A 27,221-nucleotide genomic window follows, 5' to 3' on the forward strand; every position below is an offset into this window, starting at 1 on the left:
GCACTTTGGAAATGTCTTTTGAAATCCTGGCAATTAAGATTTGTAAGCAGTGTAATTATCAAATGTTAGAATAGTCACTATTTTTTCAAAAGTGATAACTATTCCATGTGAACCTATCTATATACTATCTATCATTCATATAGGACTTTGAAATAATTAAAGCATAGTTAAGAGGATTTTAGTCATTTACAAGATTTCCTTTAAAATAAGTTGAGTAGATTACGTATTATGGGACTGTAGTATGGGGTTATCTTTAATCCCTAGTTATCAATTAGAATTATCTAATTTCATAAGTTCACACTACGGTGCGCCATCGGAGGAGAAATACCTAACCACCAAAGATGGCACTGGCTAGTGGCACTTTCTCTAGCTGAGCGTGTATTTGGCTTCTCATATAACTTCTCATAATGTAATTCAGATTTTTAAATGTCTTAAAAACCAGATTAGGCACACTTCATGTTAATGAAATTTTCTGTCATTCAGAATTATAATTCTGGCAGCACCAGTTTGTCTAAAATTAAAAACTATTTGATTTTCCAACTCTTTCTCAATGAAGCAATGTTGTAACTGATCCTCAGCTGAAAAAAATGGCAAGTTTAGGAATCAGTTCTTCACCGGAGAATGTAGAAATATTACTAATGGAGCAATTAGCCGTTTCCTAAACTGCTTCTCTGTTCGCCCTACTGCCAGGCAGCAAGTAGCTCTTTCTTTCACCTCTTTCCTCCCTTAAGGAGCAATTCTTATGCAGTATGTTAATGGCATATCCTGCCCCATGAAATTCTCCAAAACAAATAAAGTTTTGGCTCTTGAAGTATATATTTTAAACACACACATCTTAAAGGAAGTCCTGGTAGCAATTATTATTTTGTGACTTTCTGAGCTGTGACAAGAAATTTACAAAGGCATTTTAGAAATTTATTGATACAATAAATTAAAGATATATTTTCAAGTTTTGTTTTAGCATTCCACTGTTTGTTCGGAAAGATAAACATTATTTTCTTTAACTTATTTTTCTTTATCCTTAATTCAGTATGAATGGATCTGGGCCTAACTAGTTAACAGCATCACAAAACTAAATTTTCTCTAAGAATTATTTTCATGGAGAAGAACAAAAGTGTATGTACTTTTTATAATGATATATTTTCTTTACTTCTTTTACAAACTTTGTAGTTTCTAGAAGTGCTTTATATTTGATCCAGATTTCTTGGTGATATTACCTGTTATGGAGTGTTCAAATAGAAAGTTGCTTATTGAAAGTATCAAAGCATCTGAAAATAAATTTATTGACTAGATCAAATAGAAAGGTGTTGAGGACTCTTAAAACACAGAAAAATAAGGAAACCTAAATGAGAATCAGTCCTGTGTCTGGATGTGGCCCTTACTTTGAAATCTGTCATTGAAGCAGCCTCGCAGTGTTCCTCTAGTTTGGGGAAATACTTTTTGGCCTTCAAAACTGGAATTTGCAATTACTTATGTTTGAAAGATGGCATACTTTGTGAAATGTGACATTGCCTGTCATCACACCAAGAGGCAGCATTTGTTTCTGTATCCCCCTGCATCTAGGCTGTCTTTTTGACTTGCTCTGACCAATAGGATGTGGTGAAAATCATGTTGTGGGATTTATAAGCTTTGGCTTCAAGAGGTCTTGCCACTTCTGTTCTGGCCTTTCTGAAATGCTGTTACCACCTGCAGACACCCAGAGTAGTTCTCTCAGAGGATGAGAGATCACACAGAGACAGAGGTCTAGCCAACAGTCAGGACTACCTGTCGGACATGTGAGGAGTGAGGCCATCTTAGATAATCCAGACTCAGTCAAGCTTTCTGATTCCTGTGGTCCTATGAGTGAAACCAGCAGAACTGCTCAGCTGCGCCCAGTCCAGATTGCTGGCCTGCAGAGCTATGAGCAAATAAGAGCTTTTTTTTTCAACTGCTAAGTTTTGATGTGGTTTGTGATACAGCTATTGACTGAGTCTAACTTTGTAGCTGCTTTGTGTTGAGAATTTTATATTAAGTTAGGCAAGAGTATTTTATTCATTATCTCATTTATTTATTTTTATTTTTTAATCTTTATTGTTGAAATTATTACATATGTCCCCCCCCCCCGATTTTCATTATCTCATTTAATTATCACATCAATCTAGTGACATAAGTATCATTACACCTCACTTAATAGATGAGGTAAAATGAGGCTCAGAGAGGTAAAGTACCTTGCTGATTAATGATCACAGCTCATAAGTGCAGAGTCAGGAGTGAATGGAGATCTGCCTGACCTCAAGCCGGCCTATCCAGCTGCCTCTGGTAGCTTATTCTATGTTTACAAGTACAGTTGGTTGCAATAAGCAGTTAAACCTACCAAAGGAGTCCACTACATATAAGTGGTAGCTAAATAGCATAATAATAACATTATAACAAAATAAATATCATTGTATAAAATAAATATTAAAATAAAATGACATGTATTGCAGTTTCTTATGTTATTTAATCTTGAATAATCATCTAAGGATACAGGGGGAAAGGTACCGCCTCTTCTGGCCTCATAAGCACCTTGAGTCTGAAAGGAATAGTGGAAATACAAGTTTAAGAATACATAAATATAAGGCCTTGAATTTATATGTATTAAAATCAATTGTAGTGTTTTGTAGTATTAAGAATATATCCTTTTCTGTTTTATTGTCGTTAGGGAGAGATGGAATTGAGAAGACTCTTCTTTAGCAGAGTTGTGGCTGAGGCTTAATCACCCTTATATTTTTGCCGTCAACATCTATATTTTCTATAAATAAGTCTTGGAAGGACATAACTTCTATGTCATATAGGCAATAATGGCACCAATACCTATCACAAAAATTCCAAGAATAGAAGTAGAATCTTTTCAAATGCTTTTATTTTGAAATGCGTTTATTTTTAATTTTCATGATCACACAGTAACCATATATCAACAAATTAGTTAATACTAGTAAGTGGTTCTGACATCCATAACATAGCTCATCTGACCATTTACCACACCAGCACACTAATCAGACCTGCCTCGGGGTTTGTCGCCTGTTAAATAAAGCCTGGGAACATTTCCTGCATGATTTATTAAGGTATTTTGAGAATTGTTTTCATTTGGGGAAATATAGTTTCCATATGTTTTCCTTTTAACTTAAGTTTAAACTGAATTCTTATTTTTTATTTTGATTAATCTTTTTTTCTACCAATAAGTGACCAGCGTATTTTTGTATATTGGTATTGTATTACACATGAGTGCTTTGTGTGGACATATATCTGGTGAATCTTATTTTATGTTTGGGGTGAGGAGAGAAAGTAAGTTCCATTTTTTCCTTTTAGTTTTAATTTAGACTCAGATGGATTATACATTTATTATAATGTTACATTGATAACAGTGTAGAAAATAAAACTGCATCTGGGAATTGTGACTTTTCCACAATACTGGGCCCCTAACCAGAAGCTCAGTAAATGCCTGTTGATTGATTAGATGGAAATAAAACCTAGAGAACATAGCTTGTTTTTAAGGTAACAGGAATAAAACAACAACAAAACAAACTGCTCACGTTGGTTAAGAAATAGCACAAGTCAAAATAAGTCAATAAAAAAATTCAAGCTCATTTAATAGCCTTTAAAAAAATGCTTTAGCCCTAACCGGTTTGGCTCAGTGGATAGAGCTTTGACCTGCGGACTCAAAGGTCCTAGGTTCGATTCCGGTCAAGGGCATGTACCTTGGTTGCGGGCACATCCCCAGTAGGGAGTATGCAGGAGGCAGCTGATAGATGTTTCTCTCTCATCGATGTTTCTAACTCTCTATCCCTCTCCCTTCTTCTCTGTAAAAAATCAATAAAATATATTTAAAAAATGCTTTATACATCATTGAATTCTCTAACATAGAGTGGTGGTTTATATGTGAGGTACATGGATACAGTTTTAGTCTGATTGACAACATGGTAACCTTATTGGATTAAAAAAACAGAATGAAGAAAGCAGGGGGAGAAAAACCCTAGAGAAAGGTGATAGCCTTGCGGCAGTAATTTATTCTGAAAGGGGATGACAAAATATGTCAGGATAACACCCTGGCTTTCATTAATAAACTGTAGTAATGAATTTGAAGGGGGAATAAAAAGGACTTCTATAACATTTCTTTCTATTGGTTTATAGACATCTGTGAAATAATGGTCTTTGAAGAAATACATATTACTTGACCATACAGTTAATACTTTGGATATTATAGTCTTAATAGAATTAGAACTGTTTAATAATTTATTTCTTTAAATAGATGTCCATCTTTCTTTTGTAAGTTTATTCCTAGTACAGAGATCACATTACAGTATAGAGGAGCATTTTTCTTTTCTTTTTTTGGCTATGGCTTTGGCAGCCATCCATCCCCAGGTCAGATGTAATAGTGAAGCTTGTTAGAGGCGGAGAAGTGTAGAGTATTATAAAGTGTCACCCAGCAAGCTCTGACAGGCATTTAGACAGCCACAGGGACACTGCTGCCACTCGACAGCCATCTTCCATTTTGAAAATGTAGCTGCTCAGAAAGGAACGAGCTCACATGGTTTTGCTGCACTCCCGTTGCTTATTGTATGCACATAGACTGTACGTGTGTTTCTTTCCCCCTGACACTAGTTTCCCACTATTTAATTTGAATGGTTGCATTTATCTCTACTAACTTGTCATTGTTAGTTTTACACTGCCTTTCATTGCACTTGGTATTTAGAATTTGTCATGTCCCACACCGATGGCCTTGAGAGTATGCATAGGGGAGAGCATGGGATTTACTCCATGGTAACAGGAAATCCTGACGTGCACCTCTCTATGTTTTATTAATGTCATATAAGCATTGCTTTCACTTTATTGTTGGGAGAATGGTGTCCTGTAAGCATTTAGGTGGACAAACTGCCTAGGATTAAACCGGGACAATGGTTAATCTTCAAATTGGTTTGTCCTTAGGCACTATACCTGTGTTATTTTAAAAGTTCTATTAAATCTATTATTTCAATGTGCCAATCATATAAAGATAAAAATTCCAGGATATACAAAAGATAGATTCTTACCAGTAATGAACTTGAATCATTGATTTCAGTAATCACGATTTGCAAACTAGCTGTTTTATTATTGTTTTCTTTAATTTTTATTGTTCTATGCTTGTTGACATTAGAGAGGGGTGAAGGAGGAGAGGGACAGAGAGAGAGAGGGAGAAAAAGAGAGAGAGAGAAAGAGAAACATTGATATGAGAAACATCAGTTGCATTACATACACGCCCCAGCCAAGGATCAAACCTAAATCTTAGGCATGTGTCCTGACCGGAAATCAAACCTGTAACCTTTCGGTGTTTTGGACAATGCTCCAACCAACTGAGCCACACTGGCCAGGGCTAACTAGATCCATTTTGAATAAATATCCCAAGTCTTAGTATAAAACTAGTTTTCTCGGTGTAATCATTAAAAAAAAAAATTTCCAAAGAGTAGGCATGTCCTACAGAGTTGTTTGACTTTAAGAATTTGTGCAAATTTCCAAAGACTTCAACTTGGGAAAAGCAACAACCTTTAACTTCCTATTTTAAGGGTAACAAGGAGGAAGTTTTTGTTCAGTTTCTATTTAATTTGCTGTGCTACTTTTGAAATTATGTCGTTCATGTTGACATGAACGTGAAAAGGCGAGTAACTTTGGGATTCATATCTGAACAGCTCTCACAGGTGCGTATTGTACATGTTGCCTCCATCTCCCCACTCCTTTCTCCCATAACCAGGATGATTTCTAAACAAGAATTAGTTTTTCCACACGCCTTCGTAAAAGGCGTTTTTCTTTACCTTTCTGATCTATTACAGAGCATTTTATTCTCAGGTAATGTTTTCCCCTTTAATTTCTGTCTTCTTCCCTTATTTAAGCTGTTTATTTTACTTTTTTAAAAAGTGTGGTCTCCAATGACATTTTCTCAGGTAATTTTCCCCCTTTTACTTAGATATTCTTCTATTCCTTAAACCAGTGGAATATTTTCTCTTATTGTTGTCAGTGTCCCTGATGGCATTTTCATCTGATTCTTGACATATTCATTTTATAATGCATAGCATTGTAAGGAGTTTTTTGGTCAGTGACATTTTAGCAAACACCAGTGGCCACCAGAGAAGGTCAGTGAGACTCATAGCAATGGAATAAACTACCCTGAAAGGCTTCTCCATCATACTAATGAATAGAGCTTTCTTTCTTGTTCCAAACTTTTATCGTTGAGTCATTCACTGTGTCACCTTGGTAAACTTAAGTTCTCTTATACAAGGCTGGGGTAATGAGAGTGTACCTTAGTGAAATGTTTGGAGGCTTAATCATGTTTCAAAAGCACCTTGAGTATGAATCATTAGTTCATTATAGAATGGTGGCTTGGGTGGTACCATCCATCATGGATGCTTTATCACCATCGCAGCCACATGGTTTCCTGCAAATTGACAGCGAATGTATAAAATTTTTTAAAGACACTAGAAAGTTACTTATTGTTTATTGTGTAGTAACACTGAAGCATTCACAATTCTCTGAAGAAAATAAAGCAATTACAGGGTACTCATTACTATATATTTTCATAATATTGTTATATTAATATGTAATATATTACATATTTTCATTATTATGTTTTCAAGATCCCTTAATAAATAGATGCTTTATCTTTGTGAAGTGATTTTACTTGCAGTTTTCATCCAAATATATTTTAATGAGTTGCACTTTTCAAAATATTATTACATTATCTACACACACATACAACTGACTAATAGGAGATTAAAGGAAATTCAAAATATTCTAGGAAATAAGGCTCTTATTTTCTAATTTCTAGAAAAATAGAGAAAACTTAATGAAGGAAAATGAACCAGTGACTTGGAGTGTCTATGTAATTCTGAGTTTGATGTAGTCCACGGAACCTGCTTTGGAAGTCATTTGGAAGGACATTGAGTTCAGCTTCCATCTGTAAGCTCCTGGCTCTTCATCTATTGTGGATAGTTCTTTTATTATTATTATTTTTTTATTTTGTTACCACGTTTCCCTTCATCTATCATCTGGGTCCATTATTTAACATATTAAATTACACTCTGACTATCTGACACAATGCTTTTTGTAATTGCAAGATCAGCACTTTCTTGAAGTATGTTTAAAATCAAGTTACTTGTTCTCAGTTTTAAAAAAGGCTACAACACAGCCCCTTAACCTCAGAGCTTGGGCAGATGTACAAGAGGTCTCAGGTACAGAGAAGTCCATGGAGTATGTTTCCTAGGAGTGGAGCAGGGAGGGCACAGGGGACTGCTAAAGGGCAGGCAGCCTGAAGCGGGTCCCTGCATCTGCGATTCCCTTTGCATCATCTTGTTCTGGTTTTCCAGCCTGTGGCTTGCAGGTTTGTTAAAATGCTAATGAGGTCTCTTCTATTTTTATTGGCAGCTCTCCAGATTTGATTATTGATAATGTCTGAATAACAGTGGAAAGCAACATCAAAGTGTCACTTCACTCTTTTCCTTCAATTTTTGTTAGTAGAAATATAAATACCACAGTCAGATAGATATATGTACATTTTTTATCTGTATAAAAGTGGGATGTTATCAGAGAACTATCAACTGTTTGGAAATGAGCTTTTATTGGGATGGTGGTGGGTCTCTCACAGGCGCCTTCCTTAGGGATAACCGTGTTTTCAGGAAGTGCCTGAGTATGTTTGTGTGGGTTTCCATTGTTCTCATTTTCTGGGCTTTGGTATTTTCCGTCTTATACAAACTAACGTGTAGACTAATATACTTCAGAATAACCCACTTGTGACTAGAAAGGGATTGAGCAATTGTCATATTCCTACCTGCTCTTTCTGAAAATTTTTACCACAGACCCTTAGAATGGAAACAAACTTCTGAGAACATCTGATAAGACTCTTTCATTTGGCAATTTTGAAACCAAGGTTCAGGGTCATGTGACTTGTGCAGGTTCATGAAGCTGGTGGCCAGGGTGGAGTCTGATCACTGCTTCCCCTTGACTCTAAGGCTGTGGTGTCCCATGATGCTGACTTTTCCCTCACCAAACTAGCCACTTATTTGCCCCAAAATTTATTTTCTTTCATGCCCTAGAACCGACTGGAGTGTCTCTGGATTGTAGGCTCTTGTATTTCTTTTATGCCCCTTTGAATGGCAAATTAACAAATTACACATAAGTAGATTTTTAGTAAATATTTTTTTAAAAGATTGAGACTATCTAAAATCCAGCTATCCAGACATTTTCACTGTTTACATTTTGGGAACATCCTTTCAGGAGTATATGTGTGTGTACTTCTCTCTTCCTTCTTTTGGACTTACACTGTGTATAATATTTTGCAGTGTTTTCATAAGTCAACAATATACTGTGGATTTATTTTTATAAATATAGATCTATGTCACCATTTCTCATGGATTTTTGGTAGGGTTTTAGCACAGTATATTTAACCAATCACTTATTGATAGGCATTTTAATTATTTCCAATATTTACTCCTATAAATAATTGCATAATAAGCATTCTTATACCTATTGCTTTGCACACTTTTAGTTTTGTCTCCTAAGGATCAAATTTTTGAAATAGAATTTCTGTATGTAAGGGCCTACATATCTAAAATTTTTAAACATAGTGCTTAATTTTCTATAGAGAAGATTACATAGCATGTCTATATCCCTGCAAAAGTGTTTGTCCTTACCTATCTATACCAGCTCTGGATGCTATCTTCAACAATTTCGGAGCATTTAGAAATGACTTTAAAGTTGAATAATTGAAAAAAGCTTGGAATAAATTATTTAGGCACAAGTGTATTTTCCACTAAGAGGTAGTTTTGTGTAGCGGTTATAAACACAGGCTCTGGAATTAGGTAGGCAGCCTGGATTTGAATCCTGGCTGTGCTACTTCCTACCTGTTTATTATTGACAAGTTATCTCCCTGTCTTATTTTATTATCTATAAAATAGGGATGGCAGTAGTACTTCATAAAGTTTTGTGTGATTTAAATGTGATTACACAGTTTCTGGCACATAATTAACGACTCAGTACATGCCCCCATAATAATAGTTATTATTATTTCTATCAGTGAGCATTGATTTCTGTCTACAGTTTTCAGTGTGCAATGCTGGAATGTGGGATTCGAAAAGAAACATAAGACATTGTCGTGATAAAAAAAGACCCATCATATATCAGAAGAAATAAGGTATAAGTAAATGAAAGGTTACATAATCAAGTTAAATAACAACACAAAACTACATCCTAAGAACAGACTTAGACTAAAACATTATCAATTACTCAATTACCAAATGGATGGTATATGCATGAAATAGGGTCCCTTTAAAATACATGGAAGTTTGCTCTACTGCTTTATATTCTTATTTTCCAACAGGACCAACTTCTTTTGTGGTTTAGGGTGACCCTGTGTCTCAGCTGGTGCAGCACAGTTCTGGTTTGTGCCCGTCCTAACAATTAGATGATAAGTTGTATGGTTTCCCTCTTTTCGATTGGTATCTTCTTTCTGTGGGTGTCATGATGATGATGTGATGTCAAATTTTTGCTTTGGCCAGGGAGCTATTTTGACTATTACTTTTGCTTATTTGTTTTATTTTGGATTAATTTTGTAGTTTAATTTAGAGGACAATCTTATTTCCATTTGCTCAGAGGAAAGCTCATTCTTACCTATCATGTACTGTTTACTATCGTTAGGAGGGAGACTCTGGAAAAATAGTTTATTGCCAGGTTTTAGGTGATCCAGCATTATTGCACCATGGTAGCTACTTAGACTTTATTTTTCTGAAACCAAAGGGGAGAAATATTTCAGGGTGAATTAGGCAGTTAGGTGGAAATTTTTAAATTATAAATAATTCCACTATTTGTTAAGCATTCTAACATTATTTTGCACACAAATGTACTTGTAATGCTAAGCACATTTTGAGCAATGTGTAATTCTCCGTATCTTCAGTACAGGTTTTAAAAAATGTTTTAAAGTCCTGCATTGTTGACATCTTAGCCCACTTCCTAATAGTTAATTGTCAGTTGAATCTTCTTATCTATTTTCCTTGCCATTGATGTCACAATGATACATTAAAAGAATTGAGAGTTTACTTTTTGAATTAAATAAATGGTAAAGCGGAATGTAGAGGAACTAGAGGCCCAATGCACAAAATTCATGCAAGAGGCTCGGTCCTCGCAGCCCCGGCTTCGTCTGGAAGGTTGTCTGGAGGTCATTTGGCTGTCGGTCTAATTAGCATATTGTGCTTTTATTATTATAGGTAGAGGTTGACTCTGTGATGGGCCCTGGCAAAAATGAGAAACATTTTAAGCTCTTTTATTATAAGTGTCGCTTAATTAGATATCATCAAATGTTAGAGAAAAATGCTTGTCACATTTGGATTATTATCTAGGAAATTCAGGCTTAGAATCATAATGGGCCCCGATGATTTTTTTCCTGATCAGATAATAACACTGTAATATTATTGTTTGATTCAATGCAACTTGTATTCCTTTTTATTGATGGGGGGACATTTATGATGTGCCAGACACTTGCTTAATACCTTAGTATTTGCAGCACCTTGTTGACTAAGAAATGGTCTCTTCCCAGGAATAGAACAGAGGGGGGAGGGCTAGTAAGACTAGTGACTGGCCATAGGATTTTCAGAACCTTCCTGCATATTATTCCAGAATAAGAACAGATACCACAGCACTTAACATAGCTCTGACTCTGCTGCTCACTGTTCTAAGGGCTTTTGCATATATTAATCTAGTGACCTAGTGCATGGATTCATGCACATTGAAAGGAAATTATTTAGAAGGTGGCCGGCAGGGTGGGACTGGGTGACATGGGCTGGACACAACCTAGAGCCAACCTCCCGTGGTCCCTCCCTGTGGCCACACCTGGGGTGGTGCTGTGGCTTGAAGGTTGTCTGCAGAGTGAGCGGGGTCCCTCCAGTAGGTGGGGTCCCTTGGCCTGGCCTGCAGGAATCAGGCTGAAACCAGCTCTCCAACATCCCCTGGGGCAGTGGTTCTCAATCTTCCTAATGCCACGACCCTTTAATACAGTTCCTCATGTTGTGCTGACCCCCAACCATAAAATTATTTTCGTTACTACTTCATAACTGTAATTTTGCTACTGTTATGAATCGTAATGTAAATATCTGATGCACAGGATGTATTTTCATTGTTACACATTGAACATAATTAAAGCATAGTGATTAATCACAAAAACAATATGTAATTATATATGTGTTTTCCGATGGTCTTAGGCGACCCCTGTGAAAGGGTCATTTGACCCCCAAAGGGGTCACGACCCACAGGTTGAGAACCGCTGCCCTGAGGGATCCAAGGCACATGAGAGTAAGTTGTCCAGTGTCACTATTTTCTATTCCAGGTGAACTATTTAAAGAAGCATTCATGATTCACATGTCTCTTTTGTGTCTCATAAACATTATGAGTCGTTACTTGTGTGAATCAAGATATGTGAGAGAAAATTACTGAGTATGTTTTTATTCATTTACCATGGCCTGGCATGTGGACAGGACGGTGAGCAGAACATATGTGTTCCCTGCCTTCACAGAGTTTATGGTTTAGCAATATGTACCCCTGACGTAGTCAAAGGATTACTGAATCATTGTAAGATACTTTTGCCAGTTTTCATTTTTTTCATTTCTATTCATTCTTTTTAACTCTGTTGAGTATACTGAAATCTTGTTTGCTATTCCTATAATTGAAGGAATTAATTGTCTCTAATTTGCATTTGTGGATAGGTTTTAATTATTGTACATTAAACTTTATATATCCTGGATTTACACATATTGTACTATTACTTCCTTCAGCTGCCTTTTATATACCAGCTTTCATTGCTAGCTGATAAAACATGTCCCTGCCTCTATGTGTATGAGAAAGGGCTTTCCTCTGGGATTTTTGTCTTTAGTTAGGACATTAAACTAAACATAGAACATAACTTATGAAAAGTGATTTTTCTTATTGGTTGCTGACTTTTTCCCAATAGAATGCCAACCTAATTTTACTCTGCATTCTCAAAGCTAATGACTGAGAGCTTTCTTCCGCTACTCTTTTTATCAGAAGCAAGTACTGGTTTGTCTAATTACTGTACTGTAGTTACAATTATAGAGAAAAGGTCAGTCTAGTCATGGTCCATTAACGTAGGGAACAGCTACATTTATAACCACTAAGACCCATTATGTCAATGTAGCGCTGTTCATCACCATGTCCCCCTTTTTCTAGGATATATAAATCTAATCTTGGAGTACAGTACACTCACCCTGCTAAAGGCCTTTGGTGCTGTGGAGAAGAGATTATAGCAAGCAACTTATAATTATAAATTCTTTCACTGTGTCTCATCATGGATAATGGGGTCTGTATTTTGTAAAACCTGGTACGGTAACGAGTAGACAGGCACTTCAAGTCCCTGGTTGAAACTTTTATTTTTAGGTATTTGGCAAAGTAAAGTAGCCTGTTGAGATTTAGGTTTTCTAACCTTTTTTCTAGTGACTAACAGGGATGTACTATTTAACTAAAATTCTTATTGCAGTCATGTTTCATTTTATATGTAGGAAAAAATATATAAACCTTTTACTATCCTAATGAGAGAATATTCCTGGGATCTTAGTTAACATTGCCATTATAACTTTTATATCTTAATGTAGTATTTAAGGATTTTAATGTAAAAAATACCATGGGTTTAGTACAAATTAAAAAAAATAAGATAGAAATGAAATATTTGTGTTAATTTCACCCCTTATGAAAAATCTGAATATTTCTCAGTATTTTTTTTAAAGTATATTTTATTGATTTTTTTTACAGAGAGGAAAGGAGAGGGATAGAGAGTTAGAAACATAGATGAGAGAGAAACATTGATCAGCTGCCTCCTGCACACCCCCTACTGGGGATGTGCCAGCAACCAAGGTACATGCCCTTGACCGGAATTGAACCTGGGACCTTTCAGTCCGCAGGCCGATGCTCTATCCACTGAGCCAAACCGGTTAGGGCTCAGTATATTTTTATGTGCTGTGCAGGATGTACCGCACACCACCAGATTTTTATAAATCTGAAGGGTTGTCTTCCTAAGTAATCCTTTTACTTCAGTTGTTATTTGAATCAAATTGCATAGTGTGTGGAATCAAGGAAAAGGAGGTGGAAAAATTGAGTTTGTCTGACTTAGGCTTGTGAGGGATATGAGACCATACCTACAACTCGATATTCTAGAGTAGATTCTTCTACTCACAGTAATTGTTTGTGGGTATTCGGCCAAAGACATTCTGATCTTGATTCTCTGAGTCCTTTACAAATCTAAAAGATGGAACTACTAATGGGGATACTGCTATTTACTTGTTGGGGACCAGGATCTTGGTTCCCCTTTCCTTGTAGGTGTAACTCTGGGGCTTTGGCACTCCCCATAGCTATGTATCTATATATAGCTATATATCTTCTTCCAGAACTTCCACACCCAAGAGAAAATGTAAAACTGAGATTTATCATCTTGAACTCCCTGAACTGAAAGTCATGCTAACCTCACTGAGCCCGGTTAGCTCTAAATCAGCCTGGAGCTGAGACATTCCACATTACTACACAGTCAGTGACAGTGACTTTGTTTTTGATGCTGTATGAATTAGCTTTTGGATTGAATTGATTTTAGGATCTTTAATCCCCAGTCTGTATATCTTTAATGCCACATTGGAATAGTCCCTAGCTCTTCTCCTTCTGTTTCAGTCTCTACTTACTAATGTTTGAATTAAAATGCCAACCAATGACCTGTACACACATGCACACGGACATGCACACACACACAAGGTATCAGAAATTGGTTGTGATTCCTTTATAGATATAGTTATATTTGTAGAAATTTGATGATATCTTAAAATATTATAAGATATAACACTTCCTTTTTCCTTATTAATCCCTTCTTTCTGAGGTTTATAATTTTTTTATACATTCTATATATTTCATTTTAAAATTATTTTTTATGTATTCAGTAATTTTTTTGCTATTGTATTTCAATTTTTTTGTAACTGGTTATTATTGGCAAACTAGAGGCCCGTTGCAGGAAGATTCCCGCAAGAATAGGGCTTCCTACAGCTGGAACGAAGCAGAGAAGAAAGCAAAACCCGCTGAGGTAGGCTTAGCTTCCACCTCCACCGCCCGGCTTGCTTCCCTCCCATCTCTGCCCCCCAGCCCGGCCCGGCTTGTTTCCCTCCCACCTCCGCCACCTGGCTAGCTTCGCTCCCAGCTGGTATATGCAAATTAACTGCTATCTTGATTGGGTTAATTTGCATATAGTCGCTCTGATTGGCTGGTGGGCATAGCGAAGGTATGGTCAATCAGCATCTTTGTCTTTTATTAGTGTAGACTGGAGGCCCAGTGCACAAAATTTGTGCATCCGGGGGGAAGGGAGGGGGTCGCTCAGCCCGGCCTGTGCCCTCTCACAGTCTGGGACCCCTCGGGAGATAACACTCTGCTGGCTTAGGCCTGCTCCTGTATGGCAGAGGGCAGGCCCAATCCCTAGGTGCAGCCCCTGGTCGGGCTCAGAGCAGGGCTGATTGGGGAGTTGGGGCGCCGCACCCTGTCATGCACAGAGCAGGGCGGATTGGGAGGTTGTGATGCCACCCTCAGTCATGCTCAGGGTAGGGCCGATTGGGGGGTTGGGGCACCGCCCCCTGTCACACTCAAGGCAGGGTCGATGGGGAGGTTGCGGCGCCACCCCCTGTCACGCACAGAGTAGGGCCAATCAAGGGGTTGTGGCGCTGCCCCCTGTCACTCACAGAGCAGGGCCCATCAGGGGGGTTGGGGCTCCGTACCCTGTCACACACGGAGCAGGGTCGATCATTGAAACTTGTTGTTTAATTTGAATAAAAAATAATTTCAATAATGATTAAAAATAAAATTTTATAATTTAATTTTAAAAGATTATTGTTTAGTGCTTTGTATTACTAATTATACTATCCTCACTATTTTAATATTCTTTTAGTGTCTGCATGAAAAAGAGTTAATTATACACATTAAAATCATATTATTATTCTTAGTACAGGAGTATGATTGCTGCTATTATTTTTTTGTTTTTTATTTGATATGTAAAACTAGAAGTTATTTTTTAAAAAACTCTATTTTAGATGGAACTATTAGATGATTCCTCAAACTTGTTTTTATGAAAACTTATTGGTATTAAGTGTTTTTATAATAACCCATTTATAATTTAATTACGGAAAAATAAACAATAGGTATTAATTCAGAGTAGAATGCTAAAATGTCAGCAAGCTTTAATACTTTCTCTACTCCAGATATTTTAAACCCTTAAATTGTGAAAAAGACAACTATTATTTTTTGTACTTCACTATACTATGTCCAGGATATATAAATAGGATTTTGCAACTAGATTTACATTAATGCACATTTCGCCAGAAATTATTTGTTGAACCAAGTACAGAGATTTTGTTTCTAGGTTGAATATGTTTGCATTTTATATTATATAGAGGATTTCATCTTCTCATTAATTTTATGAATATATATATATATATATATATATATATATATATATATATATATATGGCATCTGATATTCTGACACTGTGCTAGGTGCTGGGTACAAAAGGGTTAATAAATACAGGCATACCTGAGAGATATTTTTGGTTTGGTTCCAGAATACCTCAATTAAGTGAATATTGAAATAGCAAGTCACACAAATGTTTTGGTTTCCAGTGCATATAAAAGTTATGTTTACACTATACTGTAATCTGTTAAGTGTGCAATAGTATCATATCTGCACATACCTTAATTAAATATAGGATTTCAGTTCTCTTGCTGTTTCCATCATATCTGCAGTTACTTCCTTTACTGAACTGTTGAATCTCACAATGTCATCCATGAGTGTTGGGATCAACTTTTTCCAAGCTTCTGTTAATGTTGACATTTTGACCTCTTCCCATACATCATGAATGTACTTACTGGCATCTAGAATGGTAATTTTTTCCAAGAAGGTTTTCAATTTGCTTTGCTCAAATCCAAGAGTGGAATTACTACTTCTGTGGCAGCTATAGCCTTAAGAAATGCATTTGTTAAATAATAAGACTTGAGTCAAAATTACCCTTGGAACCATGGGTTGCATCAAAACAACGTTTAATCTTGTTGTACATCTTTATCAGTACTTTTGGGTGACCAGGTGCATTGTCAGCAACATTTTGAAATAAATCTTTTTTTATTTTTTATTTTTTTATGAGCAGTAGGTCTCAACAGTGTGCTAAATATATTCAGTAGACCATGTTGTGAACAGGTGTCCTATTGTCCAGGCTTTGTTGTTCTATTTATAGAGCTTAGACAGAGTAGATTTAGCTTAATTCTTAAGGGCTCTATGATTCTTCAGAATGGTAAATGAGCATTGGCTTCAACTTAAAGTCACCAGCTGCATTATCTCCCAATAAGAGTGTCAGCCTGTCCTTTGAAACTTGGAAGACAGGTGTTGACTACCCGTCTCCTGTCTAGTTATGAAAGTCCTAGATCTTCTTCCAAAATAAGGCTGTTTTATCTACATTGAAAATATGTTGTTTATTGAAGCTACATCATTAATTATATTAGTTAGATCTTCTGGACAACTTGCTAAAGCTTCTACATCAGCACTTCATTCTTCACCTTGCACTTTTATGTTATGGAGATTGCTGTTCTCCTTACACCTCGTGAACCAGCCTCTGCTACATGCAAGCTTTTCTTCTGCAGCTTCCTTGCCTCTCTCAGCCTTCCTAGAATTGGGAATTCTTACACAGCCTGGAGAAGGAAACGCTGCCTGCAAGGAGAAAATTTTACAAGTTGACTGGGCCCTGGACACCCAAGACAGACACAGATATCCAGGTTAAAGGTGTTTGAGCATGTTGGGTTTTTAAAAAATAGTTCTTAAACACACTTTACACAATAATTTATCATCTGTAGACAGTCCTGACAACAGTGGAAATGAGTGTTCTTATGAATTTTACCCTTTATCAGAGGGTAAACTTTGAATAAAGCTTTGTATTCAAGAAGGCAAGCTAGTCCTTGATATTTTCCAGTGAAATTTCCTCACATCTTTCATGGAACTGTGGTATTACCACCTTTTTGATCAGCAGTATAGATGGTGGCTTTCACAATAAAACATTGCTTGATCTTAAATTCTTATTTCACTAATACTTATACCTCATAAGGCATTTTCAGAAATATTAGATTTCTTGAGCCTACCAACTCTGCAAGGAATGTAGGGCAAATAATATCATTATATTGAGTGGACAAACAGACGTTCACAGAAATAACTTATACAGTGTTATCCAACTAGTTGGTGCCATAGTTGAATTTGAATTCAGTTCAGTGCCTTGTATCATAATGCTTTCAATTTGTTGAATCAGAGTTTCAAAAGAGGAAAATAAAAATTTCTTATGTAGATACATATTTAATGATTCAACATACATGCTATCTACCACTTTAGGATTGCCAAGTAAAATACAGCACGCCCAGTTCAATTTGAATTTTAGATAAAAACAACAGATGCTTTTTAGTATAAATACAGGGGTGGGCAAAAGTAGATTCACAGTTGTTCATATGGAAAATAAGAAATAATTAATAACAATGTAAGAATAAACACTGTTTCATGTCCTCACAACGGTAAACCTACTTTTGCTCACCCTTGTATATCCATGCAATGTTTGTATTTTCATTTGCTAAACCTGGCACCATACATTACTTCAGGGGGCGGGGAGGTATCTTTTCCTAATTCTCATTTCCTCAAACTGAGGAGGCTCTGATCTTGAATTTCAGCATTTTGGTTTTCTCTATGGTTCTTTGCACTTTACTTCACTTGTTTATAAACTGACTTTTCATTTCTATGAGACTGAAAGCTCTCCTGGATTAGAGGTATTTAGTTTTCAGCATTTCAGTGCTTTACCCACTGAATGAATGAATCCTTATATCTACTGCCCTGCTGAGCCATATTATAGCCTGAGGCAAAAATTTTAAAATGTTTGCTTTTGTATCCACTTATTAAAATCTCCTCTCATATTTGGTATCAAATAGAAAAAATAAAAGTCTATAGTTAAAAAATAGGATATATAAAGCACATCAACCACTCTGTTGGACACTATTATCAGCACCAATAAACCCTGTTGGCGAACAGACTCATGGCCTGGGAGGTAGCTGCCAGCTGATGGGAAATGGTGGTGCCTGTTGTACAATAATGCAGGGTTATAAGACAAAGAGGAACGACCCATCTTTGTTTAAAATTTATGTTTTGTCTATCATTGATTTGTTCATTAATTTTTATTCTTTAATATATTGCACTAAATTGTCTTGATTACTAAGTATTGTTACCTTTTTAAATCTTGTGCTTCTGGTTAAATCTTTGGGGGATTGCAAGAAGTTATTTTATTTTGGTATCTACTTATTTTTTTTTTTATGTCTTAGTCCCCTATAAATTCAGGTTCATGGATGACCTTGAATATAAAATCTGTAGAACTCATAAAGTCTAATCTTTGTTTTATAGATAAATTGATCACAGTGGCAAAGTTGAGAGTAGTATTTCTTGCTCATTGTGGTTTCGGCGGGCCATTTAGGCTTCCCTGTGGAAAAATGTAGCATTTAAGTCCTTTTTCTTAATCTTTGACATTAAGGTCCAGAGAATAAACACTGTCATTGGAGCATATTGTCTTCATTATTGTAGGAATTAATGCATATTGCTTATCTCTGGATCACTTATTTTAAAATTCTGCCAGGTTTTTCACAGAGGAAAAAATGTGAAAAACATAGGTATCCTTATTTAAAGTGCCTTTCTGTTTTGTAAAATAGATTGGTTTTGATTTTTATGGGTAACATTGGAGGCTAGGTCATAGTTACATTCTCAAAAAGTTCCACTATTGTAATTATCTTTCTAAGTAAAGTTTCTTCTAGGTGTCTATAGATGGCTGTTCTTCCTAGGATTGCCCTCTTGACTTCTGATTTGGGAATTAAGATTTTGATAGAAACCTTATCTCACCTTCCTGTGTAGCTTGCTTCATTAGAGCTGATGAAGTAAGATCCACAGCAAATTCAGAACTCTGGAGATATGACAGACAACCTGGTACAAATCTTTTAGGAGACAAGCTGAAGAGTTTGATTGACAGGTTGTCTTGTAATTTACTGAAGCAAAGAGAATTTTCTTATTAACCAATGAGACAGATGGGCTCAAGTCTGAAGGGCTTAGTTTAGTTCTGCTTATATTTGGATGACTCTTTGTCCTTTTTATAGTAAGTAAAGCAAGCAGATAGACTAGAGTATGTCCAATATGAGTTTTGAGACAACTAGTATGTAAATTACAATACTTGATGTTTTCATTTGAAGAAAGTTCAACGATTTAGAAAAGAAAAACAAAGGATTCTACACTGAGGACTTCAGCAAACTATTATGCCAAAATTATAGGCCTCACAAAAGAACCTATGGTATGTTATTTAATCAGGCAACCCTCAGGGCAAGTTTGGTTAATATAGCAGCCATAAGGAATGAGGGGCTTACGTAAAAACTAAGGTTGTCAGATTCATCAATATGCTAAAATAAAACTATTGTATGGAAAGTTGTTGGGGAAAAGATAGTTTTGTAACATCACAGATTATTGATTGTGAAGGGCAAAAACTACCTTTACAATGGTGAAATCCTGCAGACATCACCTCAATCAAGTGATCAGTCATTACCATCAATAATGGGGAAAATGGACATTATGTGTCTTCAGATGTGATCCTGTGGATATTACAGCATCTCCTATAGTCTTATTGTCAAAGAAAAAGCTTACTATGAATTTAATTACAAAGCAGTAATCAGTCACATGGAGATTATGGGACATCCTATAAGATAATTGATGTGGAATCTTAAAATATGTCAATATGATGAGAAGCAAAGCAAAGGTTAAAGGACCATGACAATTAAATGCAATGCATGATCCTTCATTGGACAGGGGGCAAAAAGGTATTAAAAACATATTGGGACAAGTGGAGATTGTATAAGAGAAAAATGTATCAAAATTAAATTTCTTGGGTATAATAGTAATGTTGTGACTTAATAGGAAGATGTTCTAGATCTTAGGAAATATATTTTAAAGTATTTATTAAAAATTACATGTTTAAAACTTATTTTCAGATGATTCTGCAAAGAAAAACAATGTGTGTTGGACAGCAATACAGCAAATGTGGTGAAATGTTAACAATTATTAAATCTATGTAAAAGGTTTACAGGTATACCTTTCTTTTTGTTTTTCTTTTCAGTATGTTTGGGAAATTTTTCAAAATTAAAAGTTAAAAACAACCAAGTAAGTATCAGATCCCTCACTCTATACAAGATTGAAAGTTTATGGGCGTAGGATCCAGGGAAATCTCCCAAGAATTCTCTGTCAATAGTTTTCTCTCTCTAATACCTTGGACTTAGGAGCAGGAAAAAAAAAATCAAGGTAAAAAGGAATATTTTTAAAACATGAGCCACATGGTACATAAGAAAACTCTTAGAGAACGTAGGCTATCTTAAAGTTAGGGCCAATCTTTCCTATTCATAATAAAGTAATGGATAATGAACTTGAACTTAGTATGAAAAGGAATGGATGTGACTTCCAGAAAGTATAGAGTTTGGGCTGCGATACGAGGGTTGGTATTTGGAATGCTAAGCTGCAGCCACTGTCATGGACTGTATAAAGAGACTCATGTGTCTAAGGTAGCAAATGAAGCTAGGACTTGAGCCCAGCTCTTTTATGCTTAACACATGCTTAACACACGTAAAAGTGGAGACCGAGGAATATAAATGGGTGAGACATCAAAATAATGAGAAATCGAGTACCAGTTAGAAACTATGTTTGAAGGAAAAAAATTGGTAGCTAAGTCATTCTTCAAATGGCAGTTTATCTTAATGTTTATATGTAAAAATGTTTGATCATTTATTTAGTTGTGCTATTTTGACTTTAATAAAAGTCGCCTTTTCCCCCATAAAAGCCCATAGTATGTACTTTGTTAAATGACTTACCCAAGGCTCAGCTTCGTTCTGCATTGTGGTGACATGGCTGATTTGAGCCTATGTCATCTGACTCAGCAGTCCTTTATTTCATTATGTTTCTGACATATCTCCCACAGATAATTCCTTAGGAGGTTTAAATGATATCATGTATATGAAAAGGCTAGAGAAATTAAAGGTTTACTCCATTCATAATTCAGGTATTTTTAAAATTGAAGGTATTTTTACTTTGAAGGCCATAAGGACAAGTCAGATATAGTTCCCATCCTCAGGGAATTTACAGGGAATTGAATCAGATATGTATATCAATCACTGTCATCCTATAAGCTACACTGTGTTATGTGTCACAAAATAGTAGTGGGAAGAGAACAGGTTTGCAAGTCACACAAGTAGAACCATAGCATTTGCCATGTACTGTGCAGCCTTGACAAAGTGACCCAAGTCTTGGTTTTATCGTGAGGAAAGTGAGAAACCCTGCTTTGCTCAGGAGTCATGAGGAGTGATACTGTCTTAACAGCACAGTGACTGACACAGAGTTAGCATTGCATAGGTAATAATGATATTGTTGTGACCTATTTTTATTTGGCTCAATATTCTATATTTTCCCTAGCACCAATAGCACCATTTGGTGGCTGCCATCAGAATTATATATGATAATGTTGAGGGTCAACTCAATTGACCTGTTGTACTAGTACCCTTTGAGACCTTTAAGAGGTATCAATCTGTAATCTTTGGATGCATTTATTTATCTTTTCTGTATTATATTTGGTTTGTTTTCAGTTTTTGGTTATTATGAGCTGTTGATATGACTAATCTTTTTAAAAAAATATGTTTTTACTAGAGGCCCAGTGCACAAAACGGTGCATGTGTAGGGTCCCTAGTGGCTGCCAGCTGCTGCCGGGGCCTTCCTTCATTTCGCACCACCCCCTGGTGGTCAGCGCACGTCATAGTGAACCATTGAACTCCTGGTCGGTCGAACTCTGGAGGGGACACTTTGCATATTAGGATTTTATATATATAGATTGATTTTGAGAGAGAGAGAGAGAGAGAAAGAGAGAGAGAGAGAGAAATATCAATTGGCCGCCTCTGCTCACCCTCTACTGGGAGTCAGGCCTGCAATCCAGGCATATGTGCTGGCCAGGAATTAAACGATTGACCATTTGGTGCATGGGACAATATTCAACCAACTGAGCTACACTGGCTGGGCTGACTGTTCTTTATACATATGTCTCAAGCACATGTACAGAAGGTTTCTGAGGGCATAGACCTAGGATTGGAACAGTCGTAAAATGCCAAACTTTTCCCAAGTAGTCAAATAAATTTATACTCAAAACAGCAGTGGATGAGCATCCCTTTGCCCACATTCTCACAGATGCTTGTGAAACCTCCTTCATCATTATTAACAAGAAATTTCATTGTAGTTTTAATTTGCATTTCCCAGATTAGATAGCATGCTTTTCAATTTATTTAAGCCTTTTTAAAACATCTTACAATGTCATAATTTTCGTCAGCAAGAGATAGTATATATTTTGTTAAATATTCTTAGACGTGGTATTTCTATTGTAAGTGATATTTCAAAAATATTTTTCTAACTTTTTCTGGTATGTAGAAATACAACTTTTTAATGTTAATTTTTGTATCTGACAACTTTGTTATTCTCTTATTAATTTAGTTGTAGATTCTTTGGGGTTTTCTACATAGACAATCACAACATTTGTAAATGATAACAGTTTTGTTTCTTAATTGTTATATATCTCTTCTTGCTTTAGGCCACTCTATTAGATTCTTACAAGTTTAGAATTTCTGTATTTTTCTGTTGAGAATGTTTTATTTTTCTGTCATGACCTTTTTCTCTATTAATGTCTTTGACTTCACGTGTCTTTTTTTGATATTAATATAGCACATTGGCTTTCTTTTAAAGAGTTTAATATTAGCTGCAGAGTTCAATCCATTTGCATTAATGTGATTTCTAACATTGGATTTTTTGAACCAAGTTATTTTTTAAATTTATTTAACTCTCCTAACTTCCCTGCTCCTCTCCCATTTTCTCTTACCTTCTTTTGGATTCACCAGCATTTTTTTTTTATTTGGAAGTTATGTGCTCTGTGTTGGTTCTTTTAATAGTTACCTCACTATTTTAATATACATACTTAACAGAATATAAAGGTAATTAATATGTATTTTTTTGTCAAACTTACCTTTCCTCTTTCCCATTAGTAATTATTATTGTTTTATACAATTGATGTTTATTTAGGTTTACCCATATACCTTATGAGTATTTTTGTTTACCAATTCGTCTTTCATTTCTGTCGTTACATCTGGGATCATTTTTCCTTCCTCCTCCATGGTGTTCATTATAATATCCTTTAGTGAGAGGCTCATTCTGTTTTTGTACTTTTGAGTATGCTGTTACTTTATTCTTTTGGGAGACAGTGTGACTGAGTATGAAATTATGGTTTATAAGTTAGTTTCTTTCCTGCCAATGAAGATATTTTAGTGTCTTTTGGCATTCTTTATTGCAGTTAAAAAGTTATTGTGAGTCTAATAGATATTTCTTTATAGATGATCAGTCTTTACTTTCAGGCAGATTATAACATCTCTTTATCTTTAATATAATGTGGTTTTATGATGTGTTGAGTGAGGTGTGAATTTCTTTTTATTATGTGTGTAATTTATTGGACTCTTCAGGTCTGCAGATTGGTTTTCATCAGTTCTCAATAATCTTTGCCATTATCTCTTTGGAAATTTTAACTTACTCATATGCTGAATGTTCTGATTACATATATGTTGTTTTCTTATATTTAACTCCTACTTAATATCTCATTACGTTTTCATCATATTTTTCATCTCTTTGTGCTACATTCTGGATTATTTCCTCAGATAGATCTTAAACTACTTGGTCTTGATATTGACTGTTTCTAAATTATAAAATATATAGTGAAGGCAATTCATATTTAGAACTATCTACACTACTAAAAGAGAAACATGGTAATTGGCATATGACCGCTACTCTTTTCATTGGCTAATCAGCGAGATATGCAAATTAACTGTCAGCCAAGATGGCGGCCGGCAGCCAGGCAGCTTGAAACTAACATGAGGCTTGGTTGCCTCAGCGACGGAGGATCGTTGTAGGAAACCAACGTTCCCCGCCTGCGGCTGCAGGCCTCTGAGCGGGCAGTTTAAGAAACATTGTAACAAATACTGCTGGACTTCAGCCAGCAGATTCGCAACATTGTAAGCAAAGGCCAAAAACCTACTTTCAGCTGCGGAGGCCTAAGAGCTGGAGCCAAGCCTCAAGGTAAAGCTGGCCCAGAATAAAAAAGAAAAAAAAAAGAAAAAAAGGAGCGGTTGGGAACTTCAGTCACTCCCAGCCTGAAAACAGCCCTCAGCCCCTCACCCAGACTGGCCAGGCACCCCAGTGGGGACCCCCACCCTAATCCAGGACACCCTTCAGGGCAAACCAGCCGGCCCCACCCATGCACCAGGCCTCTACCCTATATAGTAAAAGGGTAATACGCCTCCCGGCACTGGGATCAGCATGACAGGGGGCAGCGCCCAAACCCCCTGATCGCCCTGCGGCTCTGTGTGTGACAGGTGACGGGGCCCCAACCCCCTGAGCAGCCCTGCTCTGTGCCTGATGAGGGGAGCTCCCCAACCCCCCCGCCCCCAACAGGCCCTGCTCTGTGTGTGATGGGGTAGAGCCATAACCTCCCCATCGGCCCTGCCCTGAGTGTGAGAGTGGCAGCGCCCCAACCCCCTGATCGGCCCTGCTCTGTGGGTGATAGAGGGCGGTGCCACAACCCCCTGATGGGCCCTGCTCTGTGTGTGATGGGGGCAGCGCCCCAACCCCCTGATTGGCCCTGCTCTGTGCGTGACGGGGTGGCGCCGCAACCTCCCCATCGACCCTGCCTTGAGTGTGACGGGACGGTGTCCCAACCCCCCAATGGGCCCTACCCTGAGCGTGACTGAGGGTGGCATCACAACCTCCCAATCCGCCCTGCTCTGTGCATGACAGGGAGTGGCGCCCCAACTCCCCAATCGGCCCTGCTCTGAGCCCGACCAGGGGCTGCACCTAGGGATTGGGCCTGCCCTCTGCCACCCGGGAGCAGGCCTAAGCCAGCAGGTTGTTATCTCCCGAGGGGTCCCATACTGCGAGAGGGCACAGGCCGGGCTGAGGGACCCCCTCCTCCCCCCGAGTGCACAAATTTTTGTGCACCGGGCCTCTAGTATTCTATAAGAAATTGAGTCATTAAAATGAATTAATTTGCTCTTCTCTCCATGGCTTATTCCAGTAGCATAATCACACCATCCTATGGAAAATGAATATGTGGATTGGTATTTACATTTATTGTATCTAAAAATTATTTCCCACTTTCATAAAAATGCCCTGTATCACTTCTTAATTTGAAAACCAAATCAAGTGCTTTTATTTTCTAAAATATCTACACTAATAAAAGAGAAAAATGGTAATTGGCGTACGGCGCTACCCTTTTCATTGGCTAATCAGGGCTGTATGCAAATTAACTGCCAACAAAGATGGTGGCTAATTTGCATATGTAGGCACAATGCAGGGAGGCGAAAGGGAAAAGCAGGAAGAAGGCCCCTGCCACTGACAGTGATTGGAAACCCAGGGGGGAGCTAAGAGGTGGGGGGAAGGCCAAAGGCGGCCCTGGGGCCGCCTTCGGCCTTCCCCCCAGCCATGATCGGAGAATCAGGAGCCTTTGCTGCCCTGGCCAGTGATAGCAGGAAGTAGGGGTGGAGCCAGCAATGGGAGCTTAACAAGGTCGAAGCTGGCAGTCCCGGGAGCTAGGGGTCCCTTGCCTGGGCCTAAAGCGGAGCCCACGATCGCGGGGCCGCTGCAGCTGCAGGTCCCCGCTGCCCGAGCCGGACGCCTCAGCCAGAGGCGTCCTGCAGGGGCAGGGGCGGAGCCCTCGTGATTGCAGTGTCCCCCGCTGCCACTGCGGTTCCCTGCTGCCCGGGCCGGATGCCTGGGCCAGAGGCGTTAGGCCTGGGCAGGGGCGGAGCCTGCAACCGCGGGGAGCTGGGGGTCCCCTGCCCAGGCCTGACGCCTCGGCCAGAGGTGTTAGGGCTGGGCAGGGGCAGAGCGGGAGATCGCGGGGAGCTGGGGATCCCCTGCCCAGGCCTGACACCTCTGCCGGAGGCCTCAGGCCTGGTCAAGGGGCCGATCCGGTGATTGGTGATCAGAGGGTGATGAGGGTCAACTCCTCTGGCCGAGGCATCAGGCCTGGGTGGGGGGCGGAGCCGAGGATTGGGGGGATATGATGGTCCCCTTGCCCAGGCCTGAAGCCTGGGTCAGAAGCGTCAGGCTTGGGCCGGGGGTGGAGCAAGCGATCAGAGGGAGATGGGGGTCCCCTGCCCAGGCATGATTCCTGGGCCAGAGGCCTCAGGCCTGGGCGGGGGCCAGAGCCAGTGATCGGGGGGAGATGGGGGTCCCCTGTCCAAGCCTGACACCTCTGGCGGAGGCGTCAGGCCTGGGCAAGGGGCCGATCTGGCGATCGGAGGGTGATGGGGGTCTACGCCTCTGGCCGAGGAATCAGGCCTGGGCAAGGGGCAGAGCCAGCAATCGGAGGGGTCTGGAGGTCCCCTGCCCAGGCCTAACGCCTGGTCCAGAGGCATCAGGCCTGAGCTGGGGGCAGAACCAGTGATGGGGGGAAATGAGGGTCCCCTGCCTAGGCCTGACACCTCTGTCAGAGGCGTCAGGCCTGGGCAAGGGGCCGATCCTGCGATTGGAGGGTGATGGGGGTCAACGCCTGAGGGCTCCCAGCATGTGGGAGGGGGCAGGCTGGGGTGAGGGACACTCCCCCCCCCACACACACCCAGTGCACGAATTTCGTGCACTGGGCCCCTAGTCCTATCTAATAAAAGAGAAACATGGTAATTGGCGAACGACCGATACCCTTTTCATTGGCTAATCAGCGAGTTATGCAAATTAACTGACAGCCAAGATGGCGGCCGGCAGCCAGGCAGCTTGAAACTAACATGAGGCTTGGTTGCCTCAGTGACGGAGGAAACCAACGTTCCCCGCCTGCCGCTGCAGGCCTCTGAGCTGGCAGTTTAAGAAACTCTGTAACAAATACGCCCAACTTCAGCCAGCAGATTGGCAACATTGTAAGCAAAGGCCAGAAACCTCCTTTCAGCTGGAGGCCTAAGAGCTGGAGCCAAGCCTCAAGGTAAAGCTGGCCCAGAATTAAAAAAAAAAAAAAAAAAAAAAAAAGGAAAAAAGGAGCGTTTGGGAGTTC

General features: G+C 38.5%; 1 protein-coding gene across 6 annotated transcripts in view; it reads left to right on the forward strand.

The window, feature by feature from the left end:
- The window catches only part of FBXL17 (F-box and leucine rich repeat protein 17), a 473,454-nt gene that overhangs the window by 169,389 nt on the left and 276,844 nt on the right, over positions 1 to 27,221 (forward strand). Inside the window, exon 7 of one of the 6 annotated variants that reach the window (XM_059693956.1) lies at positions 1,031 to 1,122. The exons of 4 other annotated variants lie outside the window; for them this stretch is intronic. In XM_059693956.1, the coding sequence (XP_059549939.1) occupies positions 1,031 to 1,055 (25 nt within the window). In that variant the 3' untranslated portion in view covers positions 1,056 to 1,122. Of the gene's footprint in view, positions 1 to 1,030; positions 1,123 to 20,103; positions 20,127 to 27,221 lie in introns of those variants that run through there. One more of the 6 variants, XM_059693961.1, reaches the window with a different exon arrangement.

The sequence above is a fragment of the Myotis daubentonii genome, chromosome 4, assembly GCF_963259705.1.
Source record: "Myotis daubentonii chromosome 4, mMyoDau2.1, whole genome shotgun sequence".
Classification (NCBI taxonomy): domain Eukaryota; kingdom Metazoa; phylum Chordata; class Mammalia; order Chiroptera; family Vespertilionidae; genus Myotis; species Myotis daubentonii.